Genomic DNA, 24,635 nt, shown 5'->3' with positions numbered 1-24,635 from the left:
TTCCTGGAGCCTTTCACGAATAGTCTTCTTAAATATTCTTCCTTTAAGTCAACATTGTATCATGCATACTGTTGTGGATACTGAAAAGATCTTGAGTTATAAATAATTACAAATAACACTGGACCCCTGAGAACACACACTTCAAATCTCTGGAGTTTGGAAGCAACATAAAGGAAACGCTTTCGAGTATCAGGTAGTCTGGTGCCCCAGTCTCTGACAGGCATAGTTTTCTGCACTGTATTCTTACTGTCACCCAGGGAAGAAAAAACAAAACAATAAACAAACAAACATCAAAACATAGCACCCCCCCAAAAAAAAACCCCTGAAATGCTGAATGTTTTTACTTTTCAAGGTCCAAAATTAATGTTCACGTGAAACACATCCATGGTGCTAGGATAATTGACATTGAAGACAGACCCAGGGTGCAGCTTCCGACTTTAATGGTTTGTTTATAAGTAGATCTCTGACAATGGAGGAAAATTTTTTCTAGAACAAGCAAATAATTCAACTATTCTTTCAACACTGTCTACGTTTTTTGGTGAAAGCTTTATTCTCTTCATAGTCCTCTTTGAGAAGAGTGGGTTTAGTTTGATGTCTGTGTGAGTTTTTTTCTTCTGGATTTTTTTTTTTCTGTACTACAGTAGCTGCCTCACTTGTTAGCGATGTAGATGATCTTGTGCTTCTCGATGACACTGATGTCGTGTTCCAGCTGCTTCATCTCCTTTTCCAGCTTCTGCTTGCGAATCTTCTTTGGTATGGAATCGATGAACACCGAGAGGGACTGGAACTCTTTGTGTACTTCTTCCCAGTTCTTCTTCAGCCCCTGCAAACAGTAAAGAGACTTTGATGTAATGGGTAGACTGCAAAAGGAACAATAACAAAATTGCCTGTAATGAAGACTGAGAAGGTGCGGAGGACTGTTGGAGGGACTTTGGAAATGATATTGTATCCGCCCTGGACTTGGCTACAGTAACAGAAAACACGTATAGAAGCAGAGCACTGCCCTCTGTCATCTGCTCCATCCTCATTGGGAGGATTTACGTGCTTTACCAGCAGTGTGGCTGTAACTTGATTTTTAGCATCTCATATGTAAGTGCAGAGTTATGAGCATTGTGGAGCCAAGCTTATAGCAAATGCTTTAGTAAATATCAACAATCTGAAAATTGATAGTCCCAAGTAAAAGTTGGTTTTGGAAATATTTTTCATACATTTATTAGAAAGGTTTTGTCTTTCTAAAGTGTGTGTGTGTGTGTGTGTGTGTGTGTGTGTATGTATATGCGTGCTCATGTATATTTGTGAGTGTGCCTGGGCATGTGTGTGCACAAGTCAGTGGAAGCTGGAAGACAATCTCATGTATCATCTTCAGGACCACCACCCTACCTCTTGGCAGCCTGGAACTCAGGAACTTAGGTTAGCTGGCCAGTGGTTCCTCCCACCGCTGCTCCCTCCCCCACTGCCAAGATCTACATGTTTCTTCTATGCTACTGCTAAGATGACAGCACATGTCACCACACCTGGCATTCCTATACGGGTTCTGGGGATCAAGCTGAGCTCCCGATGCTCATAAGGTAGACACTTTATACAACAAACCACCCCACCCCCACCTTCACCTCCTCCCTGCTCAGAAATTTCTGTTTTATCCTTATGCTTCAACATGGAGGTCACATCAGAAGCCTGAATTTTGACTGGCATATTCATATTTAATTTGGCAAAGTGTTATTGTAAGAAAAATACCAAAATTCAGTTTTACAATGACCTTTTTGTGTATCTTTTCAATATATTACAAAGACTAAATCATCTTCCATAGAGTCAAGAGGTCCATACTTCCTGTTAATGTATTCTAGACATGGTTGGAATGTCATTAAATGCAGAACACATGCTAATTTAATAACGTAGTTAATGTTTTATGGTCTCTGAAATCAACAAATTCAAAATTAAGGATCTCTTAGGAGCTATAAATGCCATTTCCATCTTTGCCTGGTTACATTTCTCATTACAGTGCACCAGGGGGCTCCACTGACAACGGGGTCTTGATCTACTAACTGAATTCATTAGGCGAAGTTTTACAAAGTAGCACTTTTCACTCACGATGAGGTTACAGATCATTTTATTTACACACTTGTCTGTAACTAACTCCACTCCTGGGCATAATGGTGGAGACAAGAAGATACAACAGGAGCTTTCAGATCAGCTGGCCTTGGCTGAATTGGAAACTCCAGGTTCAGTGAGAGACCCTTTCTCAAAAACTACAGTAGACAGCGACAGAAGAAGCAACCCCCCTACATTGACCCATGACCTCCATGTATGAGTGCACGTGTGCTCGCACGCTCGAACGTGTGCACACTTCCAGACATAAAGAAAAAGTAAGTTGCATTTTAAGAGAGAAAGAGTGGGTTTTGGAAGTCCACAAAGGAAGCAGAAGGATGCCCCAAAAGAGCAGATACCACGTGAACAAGGAGTAAGTCAAGCTGGGTCATGCAGGCGGAGAAGAAACAGATGCCACTTCTAAAGATTGACCCACACAGGCAACAGGCAGTCCCACCATCCATCAGGACAAGCCCAAGGCAGCATCACAAGCTGCCACTCTAGCTGTGGGTTTTGGTGAGACAGTGAGAAATCCCACAGTGTCATTCTGGGTGACTCAGGGCAACTAACAGGCAGCATCTTGAGCAAGATGCTATGAAAAACTAAGCTTCCTTGAAGCGTGAGAACAGGACTAGGAGCTTCAGTTTGGCCTGCCACAGCGTCAGGGTGTGGGAAGTCTCTGAAGGCAGAAGTGGAGAGCAGCAGGCTGGATGCTGACAAGCCCAGGCTGTAGGCGACAGGAAGCTGGGGAGGGAAGTGCATGGGGAAGGATAATCTGACCCTGGAGGCCAGAAACAGATCTCATCGACAGAGAATAACCCTGCAGTCAGATAGCTCTTAGTCTGATCAACCTCTGCACCATGATTACTGACCTGCACTGCCTTACATCCCCAGAAACCTGATGTTCCAGGCCTGGTCTGTATACCTAAGAGAGGCTTCCCTCCAACACGGCATCTCAGGAGTTCTGGCAAGCATAGAGACAGTTTCTGCCTGACCAGATCTCAGTGCTGTGGTTGCTTCTCACACTCCCAAGACATTTGGGAGACATCTCCAGCTAGAACAGTAGCCACCACAGGGATGTAGTACAGGTTGTATCTGAAGGATGAGACAATTATCCAGACCACAGGCTGAAAAGCTACATGTGGCCAGCAGAGATTCCTGAGACGAAGAGTAACACCATCAAAGTGAAGACAGACCTGGTGAACATCTAGTTCTTCAATACCTTCTCAGCAGCAGTATAAAGCTGGGAAAGGATGGGGGTCCAAGAGTTCAACTGACCCTGCCTCCACCTCTGAACATATACAGGTGTCAGTTTCAAATCTTCAAGAGCCTTGAATAGCCAAACAAACATTACTGAAAGAGCAATGCTGGAGGACTTTCAATACCTGATCTCAGACCATATTACAGAGCCACAGAAACAAAAACAGTATGGTACTGGCTCAAATGCAGATAAGCAGACTGATGGCATAAAATAGAGGGCCCAGAAATAAACCCACAGATATATAACCACCTAAATCTTGACGAAAGTGTCAAAAACACACAATGAAAAGGAGGGTCTCTTCAAAATATGGCACTGAGAAAATGGAATTTCTGAGTGAGGAATAAAACTACTCAGATCAGTTCAAAATGAATAGAAGGGATCTAAGGTAAGACCCGAAGCTTTGAAACAACTGGGGAAGATGCGTGGGAAATACTTGAGAATATCAGCATAGGTGACAGAACTGCAACAGCACTGGAAACCAGCCTAAAGATTGACAGACCGACGGGATTACATGAAAGTAAAGAGTTTCTCAGGGTCTGCAGAGAGGGCTCAGAAGTTAAGAGCACTGGCTGCTCTTCTAAAAGACCACATTGTGGCTCCCTTCTTCCACACAGCAGCTCATAACTATCTGTAACTCAGTTGTAGGGGATCCAACACCCTCTCTGGCCTCCACAGGCACCAGGCATGTAGGTGGTGTGCACACATACACACATGGAGGCAAAACACCGATAAATGTAAAATAAAATCAGAGTGTAAAATAGGCTTCTTCAGAGCAAAGGAAATAATTGGCATAGTGAAGACACAGCTTTCAGAATAGGGAACAAAACCAAGCACAAATCATCCAACCTGTTCCACTGGCTTAGAAACAGAACAAATAGGTCTCCAAAGAAGAAATCCAGAAGCTGTCTATTAGATAGCTGAGAAAATGTTTAGTATTCTCGGCAATCAATGAAATTCAAATTAAAACTGCTTGAGGTCCCCCATCTAATCCCTGGCAGAATGGCTGCCTTGAGGAACATAAACGACAGTAAATACTGGTGAGGATGTGGGGGGAAGAAATCCTTGTAGGCTGCTGGTAGGAAGCTAAGAGGCTTCACATTTCCCTGAAAAAGAGAACATAGACATTAAAGTATGCATATTTGTATGTGCATGTATGTTGCATGTGTGTTCTTGTGTGTGTTTGTGTGTATGCATGTGCGCACTCAAGTGTCTAAATCATAGAAGCAGGGAGAAGTCTTGAGGGAGGAGGGGACAGAGGAGGAACAGATCTTAAGCAAGGCAGTAAAAGGAGAGGGTAATGGACCAATGTGACAAGAAAGCAGAAAGGAGGCCCATTTGTGCAGAAAAAGACCAGCCAGAGAAGGTCAGGGAGCGGGAGAGGCCACTGGGGGAGGAGAACAAACTTGAACAGAGTTCAAAGTCACATAGCATGAAGTGCATCTCAATTCCCATCACTCTGTATGCCAACTTTAAACACTGGTAACAAACAGGGGAGGAAATAAAAAGGAGAAGAGAACAGTAAGAGGGAGAAGAAACATGCGAAGGCCATGAGGGGCAGATATGATCAAAGACATTAGGTGCACTTATGAAAAATGTTGCAATGATTCCCAGTAATTATTTGTATCAGTATTTTGCTAAGAAAAAAAAAAAAAACAGGATTGGAAGATCTTATATAATGATGACATCACAGTAAGTAGAAACCTGTGGGGAACAAAGAAGTTTCAGTGATTTACTTCTGTATTTAGGTAAAGCAACGAGCAGATGGGATACGCTAAATAAGACACACTGGTTAAGGAAATGGGACAGGTGACTTGGTTCCTTTCTGAGTCAGATTGAAGCAAAGATTTGGGATGACAAAAGGTAGAAGCCTGTAATCACTGAACTTTAACTCTCTCAAGAGGGAGTCTGGTCAGAGAAGCTTTTAATAGCACACAGCATGTGTCCTGAAGAGAAGTCCTCAAAGAGACTCTGCTTCTCCCTGGTCCTTCATTGTGGAACCTGGACATGTTCCACATGGGCGTCTACCACAGAGAGAAAATGTATACATTTATACACTTTCAAATATCAAAGGGGTTTCAAGCCAGTTGGGGAATATTTTCATATTACTTGTGGTCCCAGAAGCACATCTTTTCCTGCTATGGGTTTCTTTTTGAAGGGTAGTTTGCTTTTAACTTCTAGAATGTACAACACTGGATCAAAGTCAACAGCTAGGATGGAAACTCAATATAATTTTGTATCATGTTGGCGCAGCCCCTTTGCTGCTTTTAAACCTTTTGTTGTTGTTTACTTTATCTTACAAAATGGTCTTTTATCCACTGGAGCAATAGAAATGTATCCTTTTAATTTTTTTTCATTTTTCTTTCTCCTGATTTTGTACTCAAGTAATATTGTTAATGACGTAAAATTTCAAATAGTGAGCCATAAAAATTGCCTTCCATTTCCTGTTCTTGGGTCCTTGGCTCCCAAACACTCTCCACCTTCCTGTCCTGCCTTGTGACACAGCTAGAGTGAACTTCCTGCTTTTTGTCCTTCTGTCCTCTGAGTTTAAAGGAGCTCTGGCGGGAGGGAAGAGAGGTTGAGTCTACCCCCTTGCCTTCTATACTCTTGGACACACTTCTGGGTGTCCTGTACCGTGAGGTCTTCCCAGCTCATTATGTACTGAGAACACTGACAGTCCTTTGTTCCCGCCTTGCAGTCCTTATGTCTATCGATGGTGCTGCACTTCCCTGTCCCTGGTCTTGGAGGTCTCAGGGCCTTGCTGGTTTCCTTCAATAGACTTCACTTCTGTCTACTGTTCCTTCCAAAACTCCCTTCAGAACCCCAGCTGAGTCTGTCTTCTGTTTCCCCACTGGGGCCCAGACTCATACAACTTCCCTTTTACCCATCTCTCGTGGGAAAAACACTGGCCCAGGGTTTGTTAGATTTGACTTTAGTCCCGACTCGCAGACTTGATGATATGTGGTCAAAGGCAAATGCACCAGTTCACTAGAGTAAGGGCTGTGCTTATTTTCTGTGTTAGATTCTTGACCTTAACACATAGATGTCCACAAATTAAGGAAGAAATAAACGCACAGATGAATTGCTTATTATAATTGCATTTGATCTCATCTGTAGAAATGAGGTGTTTGGAATCATTAGCTCAGATGGTCCCTTCCAGGTGCAATGGGGCTGTTACTCGTATAAAGAAGGAGCTCAGGGCGGATGTACAACCACTGTACCATAGACCTCTGCAGTTTTGAGTTGAGTGGGAAGCAAGGCTTGTCAGTAGGGTCACAATTAGCCTTATAACCGAGTATGCACCGCCTATGCACTGGCTGGGGAGTGAGGCATTCCATGAAGGATTTACTATGTTACTAGTGAGGCATCAAAGGGAGGTCCTGGGGTGACCAGAAGAGGAAAGCAAAGAATGCTTTTCCACTATGGCCAAAAGGCACAGGAGGGAGGAGCCTTTGCACTCTGAGGAAGGCCTTCCTGTTCCCATTTTCCAGTCTTCTCATGCAGTCCTGCAGGCATGATGATCTGGCTTTTGCAGAGGGATATGCTTCCTGAAGCCAGGTAATAATTGAAAAATAATGGGCTACGAGCCGTGTCCTCTCCTACATGACCTGTAATTCCCCATTTCCTGCCTGCCATACCTACCCTCATCCCCTGTATATTTTCAACATTCCATCATGTTGCTTCCTCAACAGAGAAGCCCCTGCTCTACAGTTCCCCCTGGTGTCTGGGTGCTTCTCACCCTGCAGCTCCCCTTACGAGTGATCTCATTTGGTGCTGACAGCTACCTTGGATTATTCTTAAGCTTGAGATCCACACACCCACAACACATACACACACGCACACACACACACACACACATGCATGTACACACACACTCCTGTCTATCTAGTGTATTATACAGATTACGTCTCACCAATCCAATTACAACACTCTCTGTAGCAAAACTTGTATCTTATACCATTTGTGGTATCTTCATGGCTCAGGCAAAAACTGTATAGAGAGTGGACATTTAATAAATCTTTATTGGTGCTTATGATGACATCCATTAAATGTTAGGAATCATAATGGTGTGTGGCCCATTTTCAACACTTATTAATAAGAGAAAGTTTTGGTTTTTATGGTGTGTGTGTGTGTGTGTGTGTGTGTATATATGTGTGTGTGTGTGTGTGCACACGCATGTAGTATTTATGATGCCTGTAGGGAGGTCAGAGGACAACCTCAGCTATTGGTCCTTGCCTAACTTGTTTGAGATAGAGTCTCCTCTATATGCCAGACTAACTGGCCCATGGGCTTCCAGGGACTCTCCTGTCAATCTATGCCTTCCATGTTGGCACAGGGGGCCTAGGATTACAAACACTCACTATCATATTCCACGGTTTATGTACCCATATTCGTCAGACGAGCTCTTTACTACTGAGCTATATCCCCAAACGAATCCTCTTGTTTTATGAAGTCATTGGATATTGTCTTGTAGAAAGCTTTCAAAATAATGGAAAAAAAAAAAGAATCATTATGTCACTTCTTTAAGGGTCAGCGTGGTGGCAGAAGAGGACAAGCAGGTGATTAGTAACTGCTCTGTGCAAACAACAGTGTCATGGCCTGCTTGTCTCTTGATGCCTCACACGTCAGACAGACATCTTCCATTCAACTATAGCGACAATATGTCATATGGCTCATTTATTCAAAATAGAGGACACATATGTGAAACCTAATACCCATTCATTTAATAATTTGTGTAGTTGAATTACTGGAATGAAAAAAATGTAGCTTGGGCACAGCTTCAATTATTCTAGAGCTCCATCTAGTGAAAAATAGCTCCATTGTGAGTGTTTTAAAAAGTAAATTTAGTGAATGAAAGTGTTTTCTCACTCTTTTAAAATACCAGTTTGTTGTAGGAGAAAGCGGGCTTCCCTATAACCTAAACACACCAAATTAGAAACAAAATATTTTCTGTATCTCTGTATTATGAGTTGCTTTTGTTTTTTTCCTTTCTCTTTTCAAAGAGTAAGCTTTACTCTGAGCACTTTTGCTAGAGCCCAAAGAGACTGTTTTGAGGCAGTGGTAGCCCTGGCTTCAGTAGCAAGCGGAGCTGGAGGGGAGGAAGGAGAGTTCGAAAGGCTCACCTGCAGAACCGCCTCCCTCTCTTCGTCAGAGAGTCTCTTCATGGCTGCCTTCTTAAGGTTCTCCTGGATGTAACTGTCATACTCTTCCTGTGCTCTCTTCACATCCTCATTTCGCTTGCATATGTACTCAGGTGTGACACCATAGTCCTGTGAGGATTTCCAGAAGAAAAAAACAATCAGTTTCCTGAGCAGTCTTCTATGTGTGAACATAGCGACTGTGGACAAGAGAACAAGCATGTTTGTTGTCTTAAATATTGAAGAAAAAAGAATAACCCAGGGCTGGAGAGATGGCTCAATGGCTAAGAGCACTGACTGCTCTTCCAGAGGTCCTGAGTTCAGTTCCCAGCAATCACATGGTGGCTCACAACCATTTGTAATGATTCTGGTGTATCTGAAGACAGCTATAGTGTACTCATATACATTAAATAAACAAAATCTTAAAAAAAAAGAATGACCCAACAAACAAAAACTAGGCAAATTGGCAAAATTCAGCAATTACACACACACACACACACACACACACACACACACACACACACACCGCTTCCAAAAGTTAGAGGTACTTCATTCTGGTCTCTTAAAATAAAATGTTGGATCATAAAGCTGGCTCAGTGTGTAAAGGTACTTGTCACCAAGTCCCAAGTCAAATGATCTGAATTCAATCCCCTGGACTCACATGATGGAAGCAGAGAAGTGACTTATAAGTTGTCCTCTGACCTTCACATACATGTATATTACACACACACACACACACACACAGAGGAGAGATCTTGTAGCAATTTGTTTTCTCTCTTCTATCACCAGTGTCTACTCTTAAGCTCTAGACATTTTTTTTTTTTAAAGACAGAGTAGCCCAGGCTGGCCTTGAGCTTTCTATGTAGACCAGATTGGTCACAAATTTATAGAGATCCACTTTCCTCAGGAGAGTGCTGAGACTAACATCACTACACCCAGAAACTTTTACTTTTAGGAGTTGGCTTTTCTGGGGCTATGGAGAAGCTCCATGCTTAGGAACCATTGCTGCCTTTGCAGAAGACCTGAGTTAAGGTCCCAGAACCCACTCAGGTAGCTCAGAATCACCAGAATCTCCAGTTCCAAGGGAATCTGATGTCTTCTTCTTGTAGGTACTTGCATTGGCACACATATGGACACAAGTGCATATACACAGCTAAAAAAAAGTCTTAAAAAAAGAGTTAGTTTGGTTTTTCTTTCCTGCATTTTATGTAATTCAGCTTTTACTTGAAATCTCTTGAGTATCTCCAAGGTCTGTCTCTCCTCTCTCTCTCTCTCTCTCTCTCTCTCATTTTCATTTTTTTGTAATATGGTTAAGTAAAAAAGACAAACCCTCATAAGTCATAAAAGCAAGCCCTTAATGGGCACCAGACACAAGAGCTTCAAGGGAAGCCTGGCTCTGGCCTCTAAGGTTGATTTGGAAGGGCGAGATGCCTGTTCAGGTCCTGGGATGTTCACAGAGACTGATGGTGAGGCCACTGGCTGTACTTCTTTCAGGTTAGTGAATGTAGTGTCACTGTCTAGAGGAACACAATGTCTGTTCAGTTTTCAAAACAGTATTTGAGACTATAATGAGTACTAAGAATAACAGTGAACAGAAGAGTAAGGTTTCTTTCCTCATAGGGTTCTTATTCTTGGGTAGAGACTTTCTCTGTTAAGTCACCCTCAAAAGAGGAAAACATTAAGTATTGTATCTGGGGCTGGCGAGATGGCTCAGAAGTTAAAGAGCACTGGCTGCATCTGCAGAAGACCTGGGTTCAGTTCAAAGCCCTGCCATAGAGGCTTACAACTATCTGTGACTTCAGTTTCAGAAGATCTAGCAACCTTTTCTGGCCTTCACAGGTACTACTCACATACTTGGTGGACAGAGATACATGCAGACAAAATATTCATTAAAACACTCAGGTGAAATACACATAAAAATAAATAAACCTAAAAAAATTAACCTACATCTGTATTGAATGCTTACAGACTCCCCCCCCCTTGTTATTCTTCCCTAAGTGGCATGGTATATCAATGTTGTACACAGAATTTGCCGTATATTGTTTATGTTAAGAAATCTAGAGGTAAAATAAAGCCCATTACAGGTTATGTATGTTACACACATCCACTAAGCCATTCATATGAAGGCCACAAGCATTTGTGGATATTGGTACCCACAAGGTACCCTTGTAATACCGAGGAAGAAAATATACTATAACATGTGCGTGTGCTCTGATGTAGACAAGGGCTAAGAAGGGCAAAGAAAGGGAAGCAACTGAAGATAAAGAACCCAGGGCAGTTATCTCCAAGGTAGCAGCCATGAGGGGTCTGGTAGTCATGGAAACAATTCACTGCCTGTGAGCTGTGGCACATGCACACTGCCCTGCCCCATAATAAAATATATTTTTTAAAGGTTAGATTATGTTTGCCATGTTATGTTCAGGAATGGGACTAGTGTAATACATTTTAAGAAAAAAAAATCTGGCAAACGAGCAAAAGCCTTAGCGGTCTTACGGGTTCCTACAAGCTAAGTGGCTGGAGGCTGATCAATCTTGTCACTAATTGTTCTATTATAACGTTTATCCATTCTGGCTCTTTTATTAGGTGCCAGACATTGTCAGGTACTTAGTACACTTAATGTCATTTAATGATCACTCTACCCCTGTGGTCGATTCCAGGGCATGCCACAGATCCCAAAGTTAGCAAGCAGCGAGTTAGAATTTGAAATGCTAGCTCCCTGTTACTGTGATACACCTCATATGCTTGTTCATCTTTTAGTTTGTCTCCACAATCTCAAAGCACAAGTGACACATAATTCATTTAGAACTAACGAGAGAGACGGGGTGTCTATTTGGTTTTCTCCACATTGTATTCTCTTTACCATCTGATAATGGTTATTGTTGACTTGACATAAGCTAGGGTTGTCTGTCGGGGATAGAAGCTCAACTGAGAAAATGCCTTCATCAAATTGGCTTCTAAAACAAATCTATTTGGGCTTTTCTTGATTAATGGTTGATACGGGAGGGCCCAGCTCACACTGGGTGGTGCCATCCCTGGGCCAGTGGTCCTGGGTTTTATAAAAAAGCATACTGAGCAAACCATGGGGAGCAAGCTGGTCAGCAGCATCCCTTCATGGCCTCTGCACCAGCTCCTGTCTCATCATTCCTGCGTGGAGTTCCTACTCCCAGTTCTTTCTGTGATGGACTATAAGCTGTAAGACTAAATAAACCCTTTCCCGCTATGATGGTTTTGGTCATGCAGTCTATCACATAAAATAGCAATAGAAACCAAACAGAGATGCTGTGACCTCCATTACTTATCATGGATTTTTTTTTTTTTTGAGTTAACTCTGAATAGTGAACAGTTGAACAAATAAGTTTGTGAAGAGGGACAGCAACAGAACAGTAAGTGTGTGCCCTTGTGACTTGATAAACACACACAGGTAGTAGGTGGGTCTGCAAGTGTCATGTTTCTATGATGGATACTTCAACATTTTTTCTATTCAAATAAAAAAGCATATCGACATGGGGAGCATAAACAGAGACTGCCCAGAGGAGAGGCCGTGAGTGTGTGCAGCCTTGCTGTCGTAACAGTGTCGTAACAGTGTCGTAACAATCAAGAGTGGGTTGGAAGCGACTTGAAGGAGCCAGGAGGCCACTTTTCCCAGTGATGGGACAAGATCCATAGAAGAAGTATCCAGAGAAGTCTTAGTAATGTTCTCAGCATGGGGCCAATGACCGATAACAGCTGAGTTCTTCTGGAGGTGATCATAGCTTGCTGGATGAGAGAAATTTCCCAGAGGATAGGTGCTGTGCTCTGAATGTGGCCTGGAGCCTGTTTTCATTTCTACACTTGTGGGTGGTATGCAGTGCATCACAGGACTACCTAGACTCATTCCTCACTGTTGGAGTCCACCCTCCCCTCTCCTCCCTTCCTGTCACCACCCCTTCACCATCTTCCCTTCTCTCCTCCCCCTCCCCTTCTCTCTCATCTGTTTTTCCTTCTCCTTTTCTTTCTCCTTCTCCCCTTTCCTCTCATCCTCTGCCTTACATTCCTTGAGTTCTCTCTCTTTCCTCCTCCCTCCCTTCCTTCCTTCCTCCCTCCCTCCCTCCCTCCCTCCCTCCCTCCCTCCCTCCCTCCCTTCCTTCCTTCCTTCCTTCCTTCCTCCCTTCCTTCCTTTCTCCTATTCCTTTTCTATTTTTGGCCACAGCTAATTATTATTTGTTATTAATATTTAGGACTTTGCAGCTAATTTTAGTATGTGTTCACATGTACTTTTATGCTCTATAAAGTATATACAATAGGGTAAGATTTGTGTACTTTTCTTTGTAAGTTATTTTTATGTAAAAACCTTCTTTTTACTAATTGCAAACTACTAATTTACTAATTTTACAAATTTACTTTTTATATAATGTCTAGCAAATAAAATTCTGTTCCTCCCCGATGAAAACCTTTCCAGGTAGAAATCATTAATCCCTTTAACAGTGCTTTCCCCAAACTCAAATCACATAAATCGGCTTTCACTAAAATTGTAACACAGGTTATTTCAGAGAGATAGACGGGACAGGAAGCTCTGATTCTCATCCCACCCCCAGGTTGATACAGGTGAATGGCTACATCTCAAGACCTCCTGAAAGGTGCGTTCCTCCAGATTTACAGTAGTGATTGCCTTTAGTGACATTTTTTACCACACTGATAGTTAACATTTTTTTAGAGACTGCTGTAGCTATTAAGTACATTAGTAACTAAAATTGAGGAAGATGGCATTCATGCTTTCAGTGTGAGCTGCACACAGACCCCAAAGCGGTGGGAATGAGTGACTAGGAGCTCTCTGCAGGACTTTGGAATCTCATGTCTCTTACTTACAAATAAAGGGCTACCTTTTTATTGATGTACTTGGGAAATAGTCCTGAAGTTTCAAGATCATGCTTATCTCCAGTTCTTTTGTCAACATAAATTGGCTTGGGCTTTTTGGCCACGCCCATGATGACATCAGCTGCATTTGTGTTTATGAAGTTTTTTCCACTCTGTATCCCCATGACTGGATGATCGGTCCTCAAGGGCACTGCAGGCTTCTTGGGAGAGCACCTATTAAACTTTTTTTCTGTTAAACAAAATATTTCATTGTTAATGTTCAAAAGTAAACGTTATTGCTCACCACTATTCGGGACATCCAAGTATGTACCACTGGTATTAAGGTTTCATTCCAACATATATAAATACTTAAGGTGAAAAAAATGTATATACCCCCAAATTTATTGGTTTGTCTACATCAAAGGTGCATTGCTTTTCATTTGTCATTCGTACTTCTATAAAAGTACTTAAACAGAAAGAATGTAATCAATCAAAATACAAAATTAAGCACAATGTAACCAATTTGATGTTGAGCAACAGCATAAAAAGCAAGAGGGTCATAACAATAGATCGCTAGTACAGTTTTGATGGCGATTATAAAGGCTACAGCAACTCATATTCAGTTTTAGCACTTAAAATAAGCCTATACAAAACCACAGATATTTTCAGCACTCCTTCAGTATTAACCAGAATTATTTTTAAGAGAAAATTATAATGAAGCCCATGAATAAATTAATAAAGCTTTACATTGGAAGCCCAATGATCTCTGGATATTTTCACAGACACTATTATTATTATCACAATGAATAATTACTATGCATTCAATGCACAGTTTAACAAGTAAAAGGTTACCAATGTGACCAAAATTCCCCATTCTTTCCTTTCTAGTGTGACCCACCATTCTAAGGGAGCAACCACCAGGCTTTTTCTTCTATCTCTGTTCCACACACTCTTCATGAAAGCAGATGAAATTGTTTCATCTAACAGTCTTTCCCATTCAACAATTCCAGCTAGCATTTTTAATATCATCACATTAACATGACTTGTCTATTCTAAAATGGAAAACAAAGTTTATTTCTAAGAATGAAAACAACTACTCTCTTGTCTTATTCCAATCTCAACTGTACCATAAGTACCATAGTCTGAGTTTATTCACTTCTGTATTAGGTGACCCTGTTTGTGTAGTGATATTATGGGGCGTTCACAAGAGAAGACTGCTCAGACATGGTTTCACCAATGGAAAGTCTTTATTAGTTGGCTGTTGATAACACTGGGTGTTTGGGATCCCAGTGTAGCCCCAAGCCTTTCTTAGGGTAAGCTTTTAATCATAAAAATCATGTTCTAAGTTGACATACGTCAGTTAACCAGAACAGTTAGCCAGAAGCAGAACTATAGAAGCCGAAAAGCATGGTGAGCTCATTTAGAGACTTTCCAGGTACTATGGGCTTTGATGGATCGATTAGTCCTTTGTTTTAGTTTTGGGAGGTGGTACTATCTATATGCTGAGTTGTATGGACTGAATGGAAATTTTATCATGGAGTCAGTCATACTAAGGTGTGGGGATCTGTTACAAATGAGATGATAGTACTTCTATTTTCAGGGGAAAAAAATCCCCATAATTATTGTTAAAATCTATGAGTTGGATTACCTTCTTCTTGAGGCTGACTTATGTCCCTCCAGAATTCACATATTGAATCTACAGATCTAGTACCTTAAAATGTGAATGTTATTTGAGGGTAAGATCTTTTATGGTAATTTAGATAAATGGAAGTTATTAGAATGGTTGCTAATTCATAGATATTGGTCCAACCGTTAATAACCACTGTAATTTTTATGTCTTAGAATAAAAGTCTGGAGACAAAATGAGTGGTAACCTGGACTGTCAATCAAATACTATACCTAGGGTGCTAACCCTTTTTATAAATCTTAGTATTAAAGATACACACCAGGGGATGGATACTGAAGCATGTGGTGTTGGAAGTGGGGTCTCTTTGGAAAGGTTGAGAAGTAACTCAAGATGCTTGCCCCACCAAGAGTCTGTACAGAACCAAGTTATCACTGGCCACTATAATTATTTTTTCTATTTCTACTTCTTTCTCCTAGTCTCCTAAGCCTGACTCACTATTAGGTAAAGTTGCTGTTGCCTGTGTCTATTTAATGTACATTGATGGTAATATAATGGTAACTAAATTACTTGCCAACAATTCTAATATTTAAAACAGTAAGTGACTTAACCTACTGGGTGGTAGTGTTTTCTCCTTGGAATGCTTCTTTAGGAAATCCTTTGGGGAGGGTACCTCTACTTTTGCAGGCCCCATGGTTTTCATTGCAGTTTTGATTTTCTTCATATCATCTTTTATAGTTGCTCTAAACAGTGATGTATACCTGAAATTAAAAATTAGAAATTGTAGCATTTTTATTTCTGGTGCAAAATACTTTAAGATTAAAAACAGCCACAAAATTATGCTTTATATATGTCTATATTGATAATGGAGAGTGGGCATAAAGATTAGTGATCTGAAACAGCATCCACTACACTTACACACTTACACACTTACACACTTACACACACTAGGCTAAAAGAGGGACCAGGGCAAAGGTATTCATTTGTCTCTGTATCATCCTCTGGCTGTCCCTAGCATCAGTTGGGATGTCTCCTCCCTCACTGTTGTTCTTAGTGATGTATGTGTCTCCTACCGGCAAGCCACAGCCAGCTAGTTTTACTGTCAGTTTAATTAAATTCTCAGTGAACCCAAATTTCATTGTTTTTTTTTTTTCTCTAATGGTGACTTCTTGCTTCATTTTAACATTTTCCTCACTGTTCTTTAGTATTTATTCTCCTTCCTTAAGTTTTTTTGAGGTATAATTTTATACACATAAGTACATTTTACACACACACGCACACACACACACACACACACACACACACCCCAGAGAAAGATTTTAAACTTTTGGGACCTTCTGGGTGTTTAGAGCTATAGATTTTCCTCCCAGCAATGCCTTGGCTGCATCCCAAATATTTTGAAAAATCTTTCACTAGGCTTGGGGCACAAGCTCTTAATTCCAGCACTTGCAAGACAGAAGCAGGCAGATCTGTGAGTTCCAGGCCGGTCTGCTTTACAAAGTGAGTTCCAAGACGACCAGGGCTACATAGAGCAACACTGTTTCCCAGGGATGTAGTGGGAAAGTTAGGATAGCTTTCATTTTTTTTTTTTTTAAAGATTTATTTATTTTATTTATGAGTACACTGTAGCTATCTTCAGACACACCAGAAGAGGGCATCGAATCTCATTATGGATGGTTGTGAGCCACCATGTGGTTGCTGGGATTTGAACTCAGGACCTCTGGAAGAGCAGTCAGTGCTCTTAACCACTGAGCCATCTTTCCAGCCCCCTAGCTTTCATTTTCATGCAACCTAAAATACATTTCATATTGCTTTCATTTAGATGGGTTTTTTAAAATTATTTTTTTAAAAAGTTTGCTTATGTTTGCTCAGTTTTCATAGATTCAGAGTTCTCAATTATTTTTTTTAACCGATTTCTAATTTATTTCCACTGCAGTTGGAGAATATACTTTGTATGACTTCAATTCTTAAAAATAAATACTGATACTTCTGTGTATACTAGAGAAGTTGGCACCTAGACAGAGCACAGTTAGACTTTTGACTGAAGAAAAGTCTTGTCTCAGGGAAAGGTCATCCTCTTTTCCCCAGCACATAGCTTTAGGGGGGGCACATATATGGGGTCGTAAGGAAGGGGGTAGCAGCCTATGCTAGTCAGATCACTGAATCAACCTGGTTTTGTACTTGATACCTTTATTTTTAGGGGGATTTTCTCATAGACTGCATGGAAATCTTACCACTAATCACTTTTATTTTGTATGTTTGTGTCACTTAATTTTAATGTGCTTTTTGGGCTATATTTGTGGGTTGATAAGATGGCTCAGCAGGTTAAGGAGTTTGACAGGAATTCTAGGGACCTAGTTTTGATCCCTGGGAGCACAGGCAGAGAGACAGAGGGAATGACTCCTGAGGATTAAAAAAGGTATGCACTACCACCCCTAACTTATGTCCTTAGCTTGCCAATGCTGTGTTCCCTTTTCTGGTCTTTATTTTCCATGTTTCATTTTGTGTTGTTGCTACTGTGTCTTCAGATTCCTGTTTGCTACTGTGTCTTCAGATTCCCCATTTTCTTTATGAGTGGCTTCCCTGTTGCTAAGCTGGCCCAGTATGCTGTTTTCATTTTGGACATGGTCATCTTTGCATCTAGAAGATAGACTTTTATCTTCTTTCCCCTTTCATTTGTCTCCATATCTTAGTCTTGCATATTTCTACCTCTTTGAATGTGATACTTAAAATAGCTGTTTTAAATGCCATTGTCTGGTATTTTATTTGTGCTATTTCTAGCTATTTAGATTGGCCACTTTTCTTTAGGTTATAACTTATATTTTCCTGGTTCTTTGCATGCCTTTTCATTTCTGTTGTTTTATTTTGATTTCGAGACAAGGTTTCTCTGCTTAGCCCTGTCTGTCCTGGACCTCACTTTGTAGACCAGGCTGGCCTCCAACTCACAGAGATCTCCCTATCTCTGCTTATCAAGTATGGGATTAAAATATGCACTACCATACCTGATTTTCTTTCTTTCTTTACTTTTAAAATTTGTTTTAGCATCTCTTTAGTTTTATTCTAGAATGCAGTTATCATAGTCCAAAAAATTGGTCATTTTAAGGCTAGATGTGAAGTCTTCAGCTTTCGAGCTTTGTCTCCAATTCTGCCCTGCTTCTTCAGCACTGTGTTCTGTGTATAAGGAGACTTCACCCCTCTGGCTGGTGAGCAGATGAACTTTACAGCACTGCTGCTTTCTGAGGTCATTTTCGTGGTGTTACATTTCATCATACATATGCACTATCAATCAAGGAGCTCAAGGAGATCTCAAGTAGGTTTCTGTCCCTCTCTGGACTGTGCTCTCCTCTCTGGTGCACTGTTCTATGAATGCTAGCTGCTTTGTCTTTCCAGCTCCTAACTGTCTTCTTAATTCTCGGATAACCAACGGCTTTGTTTCCTTTCTCTGGACTTTGGCCAGGATGTTGTCCCTAGAGTGTCTGTTAGGGGAATTGCATGCCTGCCTCAACCCTTTCCCCTTGCTCAGGAAGGACTGACTGCCCTGTGCTGTTCCCTGTCCGGTGTTTGAAATCTTTGTTCCATGTGTTTTGTTCCTGGTATCCTGGCTGTTTCTGATGAGAGAATAAATCCCATCTTTTCTTGGAAGCATATGTTCAGTTAGCCTTGTTTGTTTGTTTGCAAAGAATTTAAAAATTGATTTCTTTTTGTAGAATCTCAATAGCTTTAGAAAATCCTCAGGACGTGATGCTGATGTTATTAAAATCCTATGTATAATATCTACCCCAATATAGATATATCAAAATGTTTATACTAATACTGTTGGAAGGAAATGCATCAAAACATAACTATCTTAGGGACATGGAATTTGGGGTAATCTGTTTTCTTTCTGATCTGTTCCTAATTTGGGTTTTTAATTTTTGACAATTTCATACTTGTATAAATTCGCTCTGCTCACACCCACTTCCCACTCAGTCATCCTACCCCTATCTGTTTGTATTATGTGGATACACTGACATGTATGCAAAAACAAACTGTTTCTATGCTTTAGGGCCTTCCCTCAACCATGAACTCAGTAGCTGGGAACATTATGGAAATGACTGAGTCATAGACAACTTTCGGAAGTGATCTTCAAGCCAAGCCTGCTGCTTAAAGCTTCTGTGGAAGCTGGCAGAGAAGGTGTGACATCTTTTGATGTGAAATAGGATGTGTGTATAGCCTCCTCCTTTTTAGTTTGGAAATTTGCGACTCAATACTTTTTGTGTGTATATGAATTGAAAACATGCTCATTGGTTAGACAAAACTCTGATATTTTAGTCGATAAGTAACAGTTTTTGTTCCAAATCAATTACGAATGAATAATGATCTCTGTTGGGAGCTGGCTCCGAGCAGAAAGCAGCTATCATCTTTGCAGCCATCTCGAGCCATATACCCTGACAAGAGACTTGTTTTCAACAGCCTACAACAGCTGAGCACACTCTGATAAATATCTTGCTTTTCTTACGTATCTTGTTTTGTTGTTTAATGCCCCCAGCTGCAAGGTGCACGTGGTAAAGTGTCTTCAGCTGCATTCCCCTGCTTATACTTATATATACCCATGATTTCCTTTCAATAAAAAGGGGAGACTTGACCAGACTCTGTCTTGTATCCATCTTTTGTGTCATTCACCCCTCCATCCCCACTCTTTCTTTGGCTAGACCCTGACCCACAGATTGGAGCAGCAGCTCTGGCAGCTACAAAGTGGCCCCCGAACGTGTGGCAGAACAGGCAATTACAGATCTCAGTTCCCTTCCCTTCATTCTTCCAATCAGTTTTCCTGTATAAACTTGGTGCGTGTTTGTCTATACAAATTGCAACTCCAATTGGTGTTGCCTTCTTTCTTTTTTATTCTTTTCATTCTGTTAGTGTACTGTCATCAATATGCTTAACTTTGTTTACCTCCATATTTATTTCTTTCATTTTTTAAGGTTTATAATTACATCATTTCTCTTTTCTACCCCCTAACCATCCCATATACCCCTCTTGCCCTTTTGCAAATTCCTGACCTCCTTTACATTACTTGTTACATAGATAATGTGTACATGTATACGTGCAGCTTTATTTCTTAAACATAATGTAATGTGATACCTTTCCATGTCAGTATATAGAAAAAATTCTTCTTTTAAATAGCTATATCCCGTTGCATTTTTGAAATTGTGCAGCTTCATTATAAAGATGTGGCAGGCATGATTTTTAAAAGATTTATTTATTTATTTTATGTGAGTACACTGTAGCTGTCTTCAGACACACCAGAAAAGGGCATAGGATCCCATTACAGATGGTTGTGAGCCACCGTGTGGTTCCTGGGAATTGAACTCAGGACCTCCAAAAAAAGCAGCCAGTGCTCTTAACTGCCAAGCCACCTCACCATCCCCGTGGTAGATAATTTTATCAGATGATTGGACCTGTTTTCTACTTATTTTAAACTGGGCTAGAAATAACTTATTTTGAAACTAAAATTGTCATCTTCATTAAAATACTGTAACTATTTTATTGCCAATGAGCACAGCATCATAATCCATTTATAACATATTAAAAGGATACACAAAAAGGAGCAATATGGCTTACATGTGCTGATGAATTAAAAGGACTTCAGATTTTCCTTGTAATGAATGAGAGATATGAGAAGCTACAGTGTGTGAGTGTGTGAGTGTGTGAGTGTGTGAGTGTGTGTGTGCTAATTAATCTAATCAATTTTAGATTAATATTGCCTCTCAAGCCTGAACTGTCTTAGAGAGTCCTCCAAATTATGTCTTGAGAATTTTACATTTAGTTAAATACTGTATAAGTTCACTCACAGATGAAATTATTTTCTTTTCAATTCATCCTATTGACGATATAGGGTAATTAAGTTTCCAAAATCAGATGAAATTCTACTCTCAGAGTGGTTAGTTGTCACCGTTATGCCCTGTACTTAATTTATAGCCAGTAATGCAGGTATATGTCATTGAGTGTAATTATGGTCTTTCTAAAGCTATTGAGAAAAAAATATGGTAAATTTCAATGCTATCAATATAATCATCTAAATTTCTGCTTGTGGGTATTGGGGCTAGTGCCACATATTGAAATGATGGTAGTGTAGATACATCAGACTAAAAACCATATGTCATGAAGGTTAATTTTGCTTTTGTCTTTTTTTCTTTTAAAAAGGATTATTAGGAAATTTTTATCGGGCTGGTGAGATGAGTCAGTGGTTAAGAACACTGACTGCTCTTCCGGAGGTCATGAGTTCAAATCCCAAGAACCACATGGTGGCTTACAACCATCTACCATGAGATCTGATGCCCTCTTATGGGTATCTGAAGACAGCAACAATGTACTTATAATAAATAAATGTAAAAAAAAGAAAATTTTTATCATATTTCATTTCTATTGGTCAGTGTTCACTGAAATACCAGAAAAATCTGTCTAATTGAACTATTGAATTAAACTAATGAATTAGTTTCATTCAAACTGCTTTCATTAAGCTATGCTGGCACTGGAGTAATATCAGAGCAACAAAACATGGAACATTCCAGTGAGACTGATACCGACCCCAGTTCCCATCCCACACTGGGTTCTCTCTCCAAGAACCATGAGAAGGTATTTATGGTTCCCTATAAAGAGCATCATACTTCTGCTCAGCTACGGCTTAACTTTTGGCCATGGTGTGGTGACTTAGACATTTCTTCCTTTGTGGATGACTGACTCCCTTCTGGTAGCTCTAAGTCAAATCTAAGTGAGACAGATTCAAGACTTCTGAGCACACAGTTATGTTCTATGTCATTTGTAATACCGTCTTACTTTTCTGTCACTATGTTCTTTTGCTATGATTCTCATCATAACATGTCTTATTGCACAAGAAGAAAACAGCATATGAATACTCAACAGTATCGGATGCATAGTAAGTTATCAGGAACCAAAGGTGAATGCTCTACTGAAGTCAAGGCACGCCTCTAGTTTCTTCCTGTTATTTGGGCAGTTGCAAGCTGACACCGAGTTGGACCTTGCAGTCAGACTGCTGTCAGTCTCGGCTCTTGTTCTTACCTGCCTCAAGTGAAACAATGCTAATCATCTGATAGAGTTCCCATGGGAATGAATAGAGAGAGAGAAAAGCTGCCCAGAATGTCAGACCTACTAGTAAGTTGGACATGACTCTGGGTAGTGTCAGTTGCCACTGTATCTGTTGGCTGGATATTGGGTTAACTTTTTAAACTAAATTCATTTAACACTGTTTTTTCAGAGTCCTGGGTAAGATAAAAATGTAGTCTTATGTCCTAAATTTTTGAATTCTGGTGAATCTAACAGACGACCCAAGTTCCTAAAATCTTAAAATGGCTTCTCTTATCACAATATGTTCTACAGGGTTGTTTGTATAGAATGGTAAACTTTGTTCTGAAACGGAATAATGTTCTGAACAGTTTGACTTATCTACAGATTTCCTTGGCAGCTAATTTTAACTGGTAATGTTGGCACACTGGCACACTTCCTCTCCCCAGTGGTTTGTATGCAGAATGCCATTGAGGAGAGTCAACAGTTCTGTGTGTCATCTACAGAAGTGTGGGTGAGAGGCAGTGGCGTGGATAAATTATGGCAGCTGCAATTTTCCTTGCTGTCAAAACCCTGTTTGCATATCATGTCCTTCTCTTCATTTATATGGCAGAAAGTGAAAACTGATATTTCGAAGTATCTCTTCCACTCATTCATTTGAAACTTCCATTAAGGTTTTAAATAATATATTTCTTTGAGGTTAATCAACATTTTAATGTTTCTATTTCTGTTGGACAAGAAGACTGTGTACTGTGAGGTGTGGCACATCATGATTGGATCAGTTAGTGATCAGTCTCTGCCAGAGATTCAGAGCTGTGGCAGCCTCCCCAGGAACTTGGATTATAATTCAATGATGCAAGCAGGACTTGTACAATTAAGTATTTTCTTGTTATTAAGCATCTTAGGGAGAAGACTGAGGGGAGGAAGTTTGTGTTAGTGTGGTGAAGAAATATGGTGAAATGTTTTTATCATGCTTAAAAAACCAACAATCGTGGAAGTACAATATCGTGATTGCTCTGATATAAACTACATCTTTACTTAGGGTTAAGATGGAAGGTGCTACACTTTGCTGTTACCACTTTGAGTCATAAAAAATTGCCCATTGCATTTGGAGGGAACCTCAGAATGTCTGCTTCATTTATTTTCAAATCAGAAAACAAGTGCAAATTGATTGCACACCTCCACAATAATAACTGGTAAATCTGGATTTTTTTTTTTAAGGTCAGAGGATTTTTTTTTCTTGGTTGTTTGGTTTTAGAGACAAGGTCTGTCTTTGCAGCCCATGCTAGCATTGAACTCAGGCTCTCTCTCTTGGGTGCTGAAATAGGCATGTGCACCTGAGTGGTGGTTCTTTTAAAGTGGCTGTGACTTTCATAAGTCAAAAGACAAAGGTAGATAACAGAAATCACCAAGTCTTAGGAGGCATGGGACCACCTTCTCTCAGATTTCAATAGAGTTTACAAAAGAGCAGTATGGTAGAGTATCTGGGACACTTAGTTTGTAGTTTCCTTTTTGAGATTTGGAGATTTTCAGAGGTCTAACAAATACATAAAAATTTCCTTCAATTATATATTTTGGAATCTTTGTCCATCCAATCATATCCCTTCCATTAAACCACAAGATCTGAAAAAAAAATCCCAGATATACTCTCTAGTCCATCATCTTTGTTTAACCAATTGAAATACCGAGGCCTAGAAACAAATGAGAATTCAATTTAGACACAAATTACAGGAGGCAAACGAGTGCAGAAGTCAAATACATCATTGAGTTCGTAAAATTAAACATCAGATTTCCCAAAACGGACTGATAAAACAGATTTTTTTTCTCTTTTCAACGACATGGAATTTCACACTATACACACCACCTAAAATCGAATCAATAATTGCATATTAGTGGGGGACTATGATCATAAAATGGACCTCTGACAGTACTAGCTCACCTTTTTTTCCCTGTGAAATATGAAACGCTATTTAGATTTGTCCACCTGTTCCTAAGAAGTTGCCACCCAAGATTAAAAAGTCCTATGATATGCAAGCCCAGTAAGTCCTTAATAGAGGTCAGTAATCTTCCTCTGGGCTGAAGCCATCGCTTTTGCTTACCCACATACCTAGGATGCTGGGGCGGCTCCTTCAAGTCACTGGGTATGAGGTTATAAATACTCTCCGAAGTGCAGGAGGGGTCCATGGCCACCAAGGAATTCCTTAACAGCTACTCAACTTTTGACTCACTTTCCCACTGTCTCTACTCTTTCTCTCACCGTCGTTTCCTTTTCTTACTCTCTTAACAAGGAACTAAAATCTCTCCTTCGTGTAATTTCCCTTTGACCCTTTTGTAACAGCCCCTTTTCAGGAAGAAAAGAATTCTCCTTCTGGGACTGCTTAGCGTGTTGACCGCGTGGTTGCTAAGGAAACAGTTGCTAGGAGACGGGGCAGTTGCGAACTGGCTTTTTCTGATTCCTTTTTGGTAACCTCTTCTGTCTGAGAAAAACGTAAGGATAAAGACGGTCCTGCGTCTTTGGAAAAGATGACATGAAAACAATGCCCCAGCCCGCACCCAAACATTTGCTTTTTTCCTTGGTGCAAATGAAAGAAAAATTCTACAATAGGCAGCAAAGGCAGATGCGCAGGCCTCACAC

At 40.4% G+C, this 24,635-nt stretch overlaps 1 protein-coding gene across 1 annotated transcript; it reads right to left on the bottom strand.

Annotated features, from left to right (window-relative positions):
- Positions 1–418: 418 nt before the first annotated feature.
- Positions 419–24,399, bottom strand: Enkur (enkurin, TRPC channel interacting protein). The gene is made up of 5 exons (XM_028764959.1): positions 24,108–24,399; positions 15,554–15,699; positions 13,341–13,564; positions 8,467–8,613; positions 419–823 (listed from the first exon to the last, which is right to left on the bottom strand). The coding sequence occupies exons 1-5, from the start codon at positions 24,182–24,184 to the stop codon at positions 650–652; spliced, it is 768 nt and encodes a 255-aa protein (XP_028620792.1). The 5' UTR covers positions 24,185–24,399; the 3' UTR covers positions 419–649.
- Between the last annotated feature and the right edge of the window lie 236 nt (positions 24,400–24,635).

This window comes from Grammomys surdaster, unplaced genomic scaffold (assembly GCF_004785775.1).
Source record: "Grammomys surdaster isolate TR1022 unplaced genomic scaffold, NIH_TR_1.0 146, whole genome shotgun sequence".
Taxonomy (NCBI): Eukaryota; Metazoa; Chordata; class Mammalia; order Rodentia; family Muridae; genus Grammomys; species Grammomys surdaster.
The sequence above is the reverse complement of the archived record's forward strand: the minus strand, read 5'-3'. Positions and strand labels throughout refer to the sequence as shown.